General features: G+C 44.7%; 1 protein-coding gene across 2 annotated transcripts; it reads right to left on the bottom strand.

Moving 5' to 3' along the window:
- Nucleotides 1–1,537: 1,537 nt before the first annotated feature.
- LOC135284037 (sterile alpha motif domain-containing protein 9-like) lies at nucleotides 1,538–10,521 on the bottom strand. Of its 2 annotated transcripts, none has more exons than XM_064395272.1 (4): nucleotides 10,144–10,521; nucleotides 8,117–8,271; nucleotides 7,612–7,656; nucleotides 1,538–7,109 (listed from the first exon to the last, which is right to left on the bottom strand). In XM_064395272.1, exons 3-4 carry the CDS (start codon nucleotides 7,613–7,615, stop codon nucleotides 2,449–2,451), a joined length of 4,665 nt encoding a protein of 1,554 aa, XP_064251342.1. In that variant the 5' UTR covers nucleotides 7,616–7,656; nucleotides 8,117–8,271; nucleotides 10,144–10,521; the 3' UTR covers nucleotides 1,538–2,448. The 2 variants fall into 2 exon arrangements, with proteins under 2 accessions (XP_064251342.1, XP_064251343.1); XM_064395273.1 differs by lacking the exon at nucleotides 10,144–10,521 and adding an exon at nucleotides 8,552–9,200.
- Nucleotides 10,522–10,621: the final 100 nt, after the last annotated feature.

Genomic DNA, 10,621 nt, shown 5'->3' with positions numbered 1-10,621 from the left:
TGAGAATAGCTTGGTACCAGCTTTTTGATTCTCTGTAAGCTGCAGAGACTCATTTGTGTGAGCTCTGACTTAAAAGTGGAGACAGGTGAATCCTAACTTCTTAACCTGTAATTTCCTTTTGCTGTTGATCTGCTGTCCTGCTGCTAAGCAGACTATAAAAAGCTATTGAAGGTGGAAGAGTCAGAATATGGAGGAAAAGTTTCTAACAGTGTTTTCATAAAGGTTGGTGGCATGGGTGTGCTGGCAGGTGCTCTGTTCTAAACCCTTTTTGAGCAGAGATGAGGTAGCTTGGGGAGTGGCACTTCCTGTGTAGGGGATGAGAATGCATTACTGTGCTAGGCTTATTACTGTGTTGGGCTTACTTAGCTACCACTGCTCACTCACAGCTTAATTTCTGAGAGGTGGTAAAAGGAAGGTAAACAGATTTTTTTATGCTATGGCATCGACCAGTTGAAGGCATTTTGATTGGGTGTGTGTGACAAGGAGGAGGTGCAGTAGAGGACCCTTCAAGGGAACAGTGCTGCTGTGCAGAAGTTCTTAATGGGCATTTGCCCTCTGGCCCTTCCAGCCCCAGGAAATCTGGGAGGCATTTGGGAACTGCTTTGTACTAAGAGGCAGTTAGAGCAAGGGCAGTTGTGTGTTGCCTGGCAGGTTAAAGCCCTCCCAGTGTGAACATGACTGGTAGGAAGGGTGGGTCTGTACTTGTTGCTCTCTGAGCCTCAGCTGGTTGTTCTTGCAGTGTGGGACCTCAAGAGTTAAACTCACTTTTTCTCTAAAACTTGTTTCAGTCAGTTTTGGGGGTTTTTTTTGTTTTCTGTGGGGCTGGAGGGGGATGAAGAGTTTGAACTTTAAATTTTTTATAAGGTAAAAGTGGGCATATATGAAGAGCAAGACCTCTGTTTATATTATACCTCAAAGACTCAAGCTTGTGCAGTAGTGTGAGCTATAGGGCAACGCACTGCTGTCTGCAGAATTCAGTTGGGTGTGGGCAGGCAGTAAACGAATTGCAGACAACCTCCTGGCCAAACTGGCTGTAATTTTTCATCATGGTAACAGTTACTTTTCAAAAACAGTCTGTGTTTCTGCCACAGTATTTGAGCAGGTTGTGTATGTGGTGAGCAGTCAGTGCTTTGCTTTTCACGCCTGTGCTTTTCAGTAAGTTCACATATCCTCTTTCTGCTCTAGGTTGAAGCCATCCTAATGCCCCAGGCTAGACCTGGGGAAGCTGCCTTTGCCCAGGTACCTCCTAGAATGTACTCCTGTCCCCTGCATCAGGGATGGGGAGCAGAGGGGATTTCTCTGGCCCTTCAGCTTTCTTCCTTCTGGCAGTTGTTTCTTCTACCTGAGGCCAGAATGTGAAGGCTTGGATTAGACCATCTTCCATCTTCTTCCTTCTGAATTCACCATGGCTTGCAGTTCATTCTACAGTTTTTGGCTGTGCCCAGATCTTTGCTGCAGTTGGAAAAGCAATTTGTACCTAGCTACTGTTGGAAATACATCCTCAGGTAGGGTAATAAAGCTCACACAGAAAGGGTAGTCCTTCATAAAAGATATTTATTCAATTAAAACAAATTTTATGACAAGGGTTTTTGGCAATTTTAGTCACAATATGTTATATCAAACTCTGAAACTCCAGCAACACACTTTTTTGTTATTAGAAGCTGAATGTGCTCTCACAGTTGTAAACACAGCACTGAAAACCTCTGCATTTTTCAAATCATGGATGTATGCTTTGGACAAATCTCAGGTCTGTATTCTGTGGCATTCCTTGGCTGATAATACAAAATAATTTCACCAAGTGCAGGAATTGTTTGGACTATGAACACATAACAGTGCTTACAACTAATCTTTTATGTCACCCATGACTCTGCTCACATACCTCTCCACCCCACCCCAGATACAGATATGTCTAGTAAGGTTATATGTACACAGAAAGCAATGTAGCATTATGAAGAATTTGAGACTGGTTCTTTTCATCAGTTTGATTGAAGTCAGCTTTAAAATTGCTTCCATACTGACACTGGCTTTGCAGTCAGTAGTTATGTCATGCATGGCACATGCCAGCAGTGTATGTGGTCTGAGTTCATTTTTCTGTTGCTGATTCAGGAAGAAACATGTATTTACACTGGACAAATTCTTTTACTGACCAAGACTATGCAGAAATTAATTTACAATCCTAATCTGTGGAATAAGAAGGGATCAATTGCTGTCTTTGGTTTGAAATCTTGCTTTCTGTAACTCAAAAATCATCAAAGCCTTGGCTCAAAGTTCACTCTATGCATGGTTTCAATTTTTTTTAGTTATTTGGTCACTATTATAGTTGTTAATTCTGATGTTGCCCTGGTAGTTACCCACGAACAGTCCACTTTTAGTTTTAAATGTGAGACTGGACCCTTGCAGTGCTGTACCCTCTAAGAGCACAGTGCAGACAGTACTGTACTGCATACCTTAGGTTCTTTTGATGGCTGGATCATTTTCAACCTCAATATTGAAAGCAACAAGACCATTAAATGAAAAGCCTAAATAAAAGGTCACATTTTCATTTCCACCAGGCACTGATTCATGATGGAGTGGCAAGATACGGAGTTCTTTCACATGACCTTGTATAAATAAATTTCTGTCCTTGGTCCAGCCAGAAACTCTCTTGAGATTGTCACGAATTTTGGAAATATTCCATACAGTTCCATGCAGCCACTTCATTCTCCTCTCATCTAAGGACCCCACCATCAATTTGTCAATTTTATTTTTGTGCACTATCTTACTTAAGCCATAACCCTTTCCCAGAAAAAAATGGGTGTAGATTCTTTTCTTTCTGGTAGGAACATCTTTCATTTTGATGTCATACAAGCGTTTCAGGGTTTGAAGGGCTGAAGTTAAAATTTCATCTTTATCAGGATTAGGCTCTTTGTCTAATGCCTCATCTGGCCAGTACAGCAAGGTGAGCAAAAAATAGGCACTTGCTGGAAATTGTCTTTTTCCTTTGAAGAACCTTAGACTGAGCTCACGAAGAGTTGGCAGTGGAAGGAGTTTGGCCGATCCTGGTGCTAAGCAGGCTAATGTGATGTGGCACAAAATAAAATTGATCAAATCATTGTCCTCCAACCTGTTCCTCGTTGGGTTTTCTGGATAGAAACTAAGGATCTTTTCTAGCTTTTCAGCTGACCTGTTCTCTTTCTTATCTGTTAAGAATGACAGGATATTGGTGACATTTCCTCCACCACTCCCATAAATACTCAGGCGTCTCATGAGCTGAGTGTCAGGACCATTGTTGCTGTCATCTATAAGTGATGGTGAGATGAAGAATTTAGCATATACAGCTGACTGCTTTCTCAGCCATTTTCTGGGATTATAAATTTGTTCTTCCTTATCATCATTTTCATCATCCTTCTCTTGGTTTTTATCTGTTTGGAAATAACTTAGTTCCTCTGAAATCCATTCCAGAGCATTGTACAGGTTTTGGCGCAAGCCTTTCAAGCGGGAATGAAGCCTTCCCCATGTTCTTTTTATGTCTTCTGGAATGTAATCTGTGGTGAGATATTTCACAAGCTCAGTGTGTTCCCCCTCTGGACTTCTGTGGAATACAGGCAGCGTGGACAAAAATCGAAGAAGGCGACAGCCTACTTCTACTTCTCCAAAATAGCCAGCGTTGTTCATACTTTCACGTTCTTCCTTTGCTGCCTGTTGTGCAGCCCTAAAGCATTTCATAGCTTTAAGAGCAAGCAATATCTTCTCGATGATCCTTTCAGGAGTATCCTCCTCTGTCATTTTATCCACAGTGAAACTGAACCATCTCCTGTAGACTTGACCTTCTGTATCCAAAATGAAAGAATCAGTTGGCAAATGGGATTTTGCAACCCTTGCCCAGTATTCAGCATCTTCAAATTTTTCATTGCTGTAATTTAGTCTGGCAAGCTGCTGGGCAAAAAAAGGATCTTTTCCAAGGAGTTCATATGCAGCTTTTAAAACCCCAATGGCTTTTTCACAGTCTTCAGCTTCACAGACATGTTCAATGAATGGGGAGAAGAGAGTATCAGTGTTGTCACCCCTGCTTCTTTTATCGCGTCGAATAAACAGATGTCTGATAAACTTTATGAATTCTTCTCGTCCAAATCTGTTTTCAAAGAGTATCTTTTCCTGAAGAAGAGTTGTTGCAAGTTGACTTAGTGATTGATTCCCTGAAAGTTGATGCAGAATTTCTTTTGCAACCAGGCAGTGTATTATCCGAATAGATGAAATGTAAGTGGTGCTTTCCCTTAGCTCAATAAAAATCATTCTTACTTGTTCACTCAAGTGATGTTTGAAATCGTATGCTCTTGCTTTACTCTCTGTATATGCACCCAGCCCCAGAAAAGCCTCGCAGTGTGACAGTGAGATGTAGGAATTTGGTACATAGCAGTTGAGCAGGGCAATGTAACGCATCAGGCAGGTGTCACGGGAGGCAGGGTCGATGCCCTGCAGTATGTGCTCTACCATGTCTGACACGTATGTTTTGTTGAACTCCTCACACATCAGCACAAACGTAAGTATGAATTCTGGCTCGGCATATTTCTGCTGCAGTTTTACAAGTTTGGTGTTAAACAGATTTTTCTCTGAGTCTGTCAGTTTGTGAGTGACAGCAACTGTGTCCAGTGGCGAAGCTTTGCAAAGCCTTTCAGGGTCATTGCATCGTCTGCAGCATATGAGGATGAAGTAAGGCCTGGCGGTTTTCATTTTCCTGGTTGCTACAGCCTCCATTAACTCAATCTGTAGTTCTTCAAAGTACTCATCATCGTAATCTTCGATCAGGAGCAGCACAGGAAAACAGTGAGGGATTTCCTTTTCTTCATAATCTCTAAGGGCGAGCACATGATTACAGACAGTTGAGGGTGAATACGAGGTCTTGATAACAGCACATCTAAAACGCTTTCTGCTTTTCCACAGAACTTGCCGTGCTATTGTGCTTCCACCACTCCCAGGATGGTGAAATATCTTTAGTTTAGCCACAGAATAATTGTGTCCACTTCCTCGTAAAATGCCATCCAAGAGTTTGCTTGCCTCCGCGCATGCTTCGCGCTCAATGATATCCCCACAGAGTTTATTATCAGCAAGCCACAAGTTTTCCCACATGATTTTTCTCCCGCGGTAAAAATTCTGTTCTATTTCTTGTTTTTGTTTATCAGTCCAAAGATTTAATTTGATATCATCACATTGGTCAGCACAAAGGATTTCCAGGGAATACAGCTTCTCTTCTTCCCGCAAGGGAAGCGTACACACGCCTCCAGTGGAAGCTGGCAGGTGTCTGGGCTGGGCTGTAGAAGGCAGCATTGACTGGATGGTGGCATCTACGTGACTGAGCTTCATACCCACAATACTGCATTGTTCCAGGGTCTCAATGCTGCAGGATTCCTGAGCTAGGTTAGCCCACTTTCTGTAATTTTCTCTGGACTCTGCAATGCAGATGATGTACTCCATGCCATTCATCTCTGTATAGAATTCCTGAAAAGTGTCCACAAGTGGTTTCTGCACTGGTGACAGCAAAAGAAAAAGCACAATGAAAGAGCGCTCCGGCAGAATTTCCTCACAGATGCAAGTAATTACTTTCTTCAGGTATTTTTTTTTTGTTCTAATCCATGTATTTTCATCACAAGGCTTTTCATCCCCAAGAAAGTCACTGCGCCCATTGCAGAATATCCAGCTGGTCTGATCAAAGAGTTTCTGAGAGGGAGAATTATCAGTCTTAATTTCTTTGAAAAAATCCTGTAAAAAATAAGAACTTGTTTCATGATGCTCTTTGTATTTACTGAACAGCCCTGACACATTAGAATGTTCATCAAAGTCAAAGACACAGAAAATGTTCAAGTGCATTAAAAAGTTGATGTACTTCAGATTATCCTGTTCACATCTGTTTGTGACAAGGATGTACCGCAGGGAATCATCCATGTAGCTTTTGCCATCATTTAATAGAATTGATAACTTTCTTCCTAAATCTTGAGGTATTTCTGTAGGTACTTGTGTGCTGGAGAGCTCAGCTCTTTCTCTTTGAGCATCCCTGTCTGGCATGGCTTGAATGAAAGCAGTGAGTTTGTTGCGCTGCACAGGTTCAGACTTTGCTCCCAGTCTCTGGTAGAGAGCTGGTTCTTTGGTCAGGATCACCTTCTGACTGCTTTCATTGTATTTTGGCAAATAAACTTCAAAACAGTTGTTCTTTACCAAGCTGAATGTTGGTTCAATGTCAACCTCCACTACAAATCTTTGTTCCTGAGAGTCTTTTGAAATCACTTCAACAAACACAGGTGGGTGAATACATTTCCTTGCAATTTCTTGTAAATCATTGCAAAAGCACTTGTCTATATAATCCAGTGCATCCACAAAGTCTTCTCGGTTTTTGACCTTTATGCCAACGACCTGTCCGTGTTTCCAGCCCTTGTCCTCAACACTGTCCATGACACCAAAATGGATGGTGCCATTTGTTCGGATGTTCATGCAGGCCGAAGCAAATCGTATCACTTCAGAGGCAAATTTTGATTGCAGTTGATGTTTGTTCAGTTCTGCAGCAGTGTCACAAGATTTGTATTCATGGCAAGGAATGATTAAATCACTGACTCCTGATTCTGGAGCAAGAACTGTGTCTTTCACATATTTGAAATCAGTATCCTGACTTCTAAATGGCCGACAGTTTCTGAGCTCTAAAACTTCATCAGCACTTTGAAGCTGGGATTTTTTGCTCCTTTTTTGCTTCTTGCCAGAAGTAGGAGCTGTGCTCTCGCTGCTGGCTGTACTCACAGCAGCAGAGCTGCCTCCAGTGGCCGTGCCCTGAGCAGGGGCAGTGCTGCCTCTGGCTGGGCCTGGTTGTGCATCTTTTCTGTCGCCTGTTTTGCTGCTGGAGTCCTCAGCTCGCTGTGCATTGTCCTGGAGCCGCAGAAGTTCATTTCTCTTGTGGATTAAGATCTGGATTTGGCCTTTCTTCATTCCTATGTCTTTGAGGAAAGACTCATCCAGTTCCATTAAGGCTGGACCTGTCACTTCTTCTGCATATAGTTTATCTACATACTCCTTCTTGATTCCAGTAGATTCCAGCCAGCATTTGACATGGTTCTCAACCCATTCACTCACAGGTAATGTTTTGTAATCTAGAAGTTAAAATCATGTATTACTAATACAAACTAATGTTTGGCCACACTGAATGTTATTTTCTTTCTACCAGTCACAATGAGACAGCAGGTCTTAACTTCTTAAATATGTCACTTCTGTTGACAAAGAGTATCCATAACCTTAATCAGAGGCAGTTCTAAATGGTGCAAGACTAATAAATCAGCAAAGCAGGAAACTAGGAAGGAGACTTGGAAATAATCCTCAAAGGGAGCCAAGGAAATAACCCAAAATGCTTTTTGCAGGGAATGATAAGGTTTATGGGAATTGACAGGGCAGGACTCCCTAAACTGGACAGGTTTGGGTAGATCATTTACCCACTTGAGTCTGATTATTTTTTCCTAAATGAGGATAGCATCAATACAAACCCTAAGATGATAGGAATACAGATTAGTTCCCCACTAGAGAGAAATACTTCAAACGCAGATACTAAAATGCAAATTGCTACATACAAAGTAGAAATTTTCTGAAAGCAATACATACCCATTGTCTTTGGTGAAGGAAGTCCTGCTGTTAATGAACAAAACCCTAGAGGGGGGAAAAAGTAAGTAAGTCTTCAGATTTACAGTTCACGTTCCTGACATAGTTCAAGCTGACTTTGGTGTTCTGTTTTCTCAAATTCCTCCCCACCTTTTTGGTCCAAGGTCATTTCTGTACCTCTAAAAGCCTGTTCTTTCCAGCTGTGCTGCTTCTGTGTGCCTGTGTGAAGGCAGCTGCTCCTGCCTGACACACACGTGGATGTGAAAGAAGTAGGGGGTTGCTGTAGAGGTTTGTGCTGACAGCTGAGCCCAAGAGTTCCTTCTGTTACATACTGGAGAAAAGGAGGCTCCTCCCCACTGTGTCCTCCAGGTTCTATCCCTTACTTTTGATTGCTTTTTCTTACTTTCCCTGCCTTTTGTTCCTTCACACTTGCTTTCCCCCCCCTCTTTTTTGGTAGGTACACTCTCCCTTGCTCCTTCTCTTTTCCCATATCTGTTCTGGTGCTTACCAAAATTTCCAAGAAGCAGTTTGACTCACTGCCCTACCCAGCAGAAGGTTTTCTGTTCAGTGGGGTGTCCTCCCCTGAGTCATGACATCCTTCCTTGCCCAGCCTCCATTCCAGGGGTTCAGAGATGGGTGGCAGCACAGACAGCTTGTTCAGTACTGCAGGAGGAATGGGTTTGTTATGAATGAAGGTCTATATGTCTAATTGAATAAACAGCAAAATTTAATTTAGCAGCAATTTTAATTTAGCAACAATTTTTTATAAATTAATACAATCAAGTATATTAAATATAAGCAAGCATATACAAATATTTGGCAGTGATATATTAAGTATGGTTAAGGTTTGTAAAAAGCAAAAGCAAAACCAACCGGTGTACAGGGAGGGTTTCTCACCCTGCCTCACATACAAAACAAAGGAATCCAAACCCAGCTTACATACTGTATGCTAATACATATTCATCAATATTCTCCTGTTAATCTCCTCCTGTTTTCGATTCTTGAAATCTGTCACTGTTCTGCACAGCACGTGCTCCAGTTGTTGCTAGGGGGGCTCCTGGCTCTTTGGTGGTCTTTGCAGAGGAAGGCTCACTGTCTTCCTCACTGCCCTCTGCACCATCTAACAGGTTGCACGTGCACATTAAACTTTGTGTTATGTGTGTATTGTGTTCCAAATAAGCCTTATTATTTCATACATAAAACCACTACTTTAGATTCCATATCCCTACTTTGCTCATCCCAAGGCTGATTGTGCTTTGGGATCTTGCTTATCTCAGTACTACAGCCTATATCCTGTTTTTCACATGTAACATCTGCAAAGGGACCCATCTGCTTTGTAATACTAATCACATATACTTTTCCTTTTTTATTTTATAGTAATTATTTTCTAAAATATTGATATAGTTACAATTTAGCATGAATCATAGCCATTTATCACAGGTTAAATGCAGCTGCTCAGTGTGACATTCACAGTCAGCAGCAACCATCCACAGCCCTGGCACCGGGGTCACAGTGAAAGGTGCACTGTGCTGTGCTGGTGTTCCTTCCCTCGCTGTGCTGGGGAGACTCAGCTCTGGTTCAGGCAGCTCCACCCCTGCAGCTCCTGGTGCGAGCAGTGCTCTCAGCCAGTGTCAAAGGAGCAGCCCCAGAGCAGCTGGGCGAGCTCTCCACAATATCTGCAGGGTAATGGTGGAGACTGGGCACAGGAGAAGAGTTCACTCCCCAGCACCGAGGCTTGGCAAGGGGTGGTTTGGGGAGATGCTGCTCCGGGAGAACAGGGTGTGCTGGGGAAAGCCAACAAGTGCACATGAACCCTTTCTGTGTCTGGTCAGCCCCGGGGCAGCCTTGGCTGAGGCACAGCATGGCTGGAGCTTTGGTGTGAGCAGGGGGCTCTGAGGGGGGAGCCTCTTACGGGGCTGCCCTGATGTGCTGTAGGTGTCAGGCATCCCTCAGAGCAAGTGTAAGCAGGCTGGTTATGAAAATGGTGGGAGAGGGATTTCCACTGACGCTTGCTGCAGCCTTCCCCGAGAAAGGGGGCTAAAAATGTCCCTGAAATATCGATCTTTCAGTGCCTTTGGCCACGGCCCAGGGCTGGGCTTGTACTGTGGAATCCCATCCCGCCCTTGTCCTGTCCCAGCCCTGACAGCTGACGTAGGGAAGCGCTGCCAAACAAAGAGCGGGGAATCGAAACTGGAACGGAGCTGGGCAGAGGGGGCTGGGCGGCACGGCTGGAGGGGCCCGCGGCTCCCGGATCCCGGCTGGTTCTGGGGGTTTAGAAGTGAGCAGGTTCGGGGTTTGCTCCAGGGGGTCTGGGCACCCCGGGCAGGGACGGGGTGCAGCTGCGGGGTGCGGGCAGGGCCGTCTGCGCCCCGCTCCCACCTCCCCGAGCTGCTCACACTCCGTGGGGTGCTGCCGAGCAGCTCCAGCCCGGTGGGGTGGCCGGGGCAGCGGAGGGACAGCCTCACTTTTCGTTAAACCCGGTCCCAGTAGAGTAAGGCGGCGGCTGAGAAGAGCCCGCAGCGCAGGAGGGCTTACCTGGCAGAGCCCGCGGTGTCCCCAGCGCCGTCTGCCCGCAGGGAGAGGTTTCCATAGGAGGGAAGGTGCTCCCACACCTGTGGTGCCAGGCCCGGCACGGGCAGCAGGCTGTGCGTGTTCTGCAGCTCCCGCCGCTCTCTTGAAAATTATTCCGGAAATAAAAAAGGGAAACTGCTTTAGAGAGGCATTCTTGGTGAGCTATCAAGTCTCCGCCCCTTCACAGCAGTGCTGCTGCTGGGTGGTGCTGCTGATAGGAATCCATAGCTTTAGCCCCACCAAAAACAGGTGTCAGGATGGGTGTGGCATATATTTACTCCTTGTTTTGTATTTTAAACGTTCAGCTCCATCTCACTGCCCTCTGCACCTACCTGTTCACTCCAGGCCCCCTCACCAAGTAGAGGAGAAGCTGGCGGGAGGCTCCTGGCCCAGCCCTCGGTGCCCAAGGCAGGCTGGGCTGCAGCAGAACTGTCCTGCTGCC

Source organism: Passer domesticus, chromosome 20 (genome assembly GCF_036417665.1).
Source record: "Passer domesticus isolate bPasDom1 chromosome 20, bPasDom1.hap1, whole genome shotgun sequence".
In the NCBI taxonomy this organism is placed as follows: domain Eukaryota; kingdom Metazoa; phylum Chordata; class Aves; order Passeriformes; family Passeridae; genus Passer; species Passer domesticus.
The sequence above is the reverse complement of the archived record's forward strand: the minus strand, read 5'-3'. Positions and strand labels throughout refer to the sequence as shown.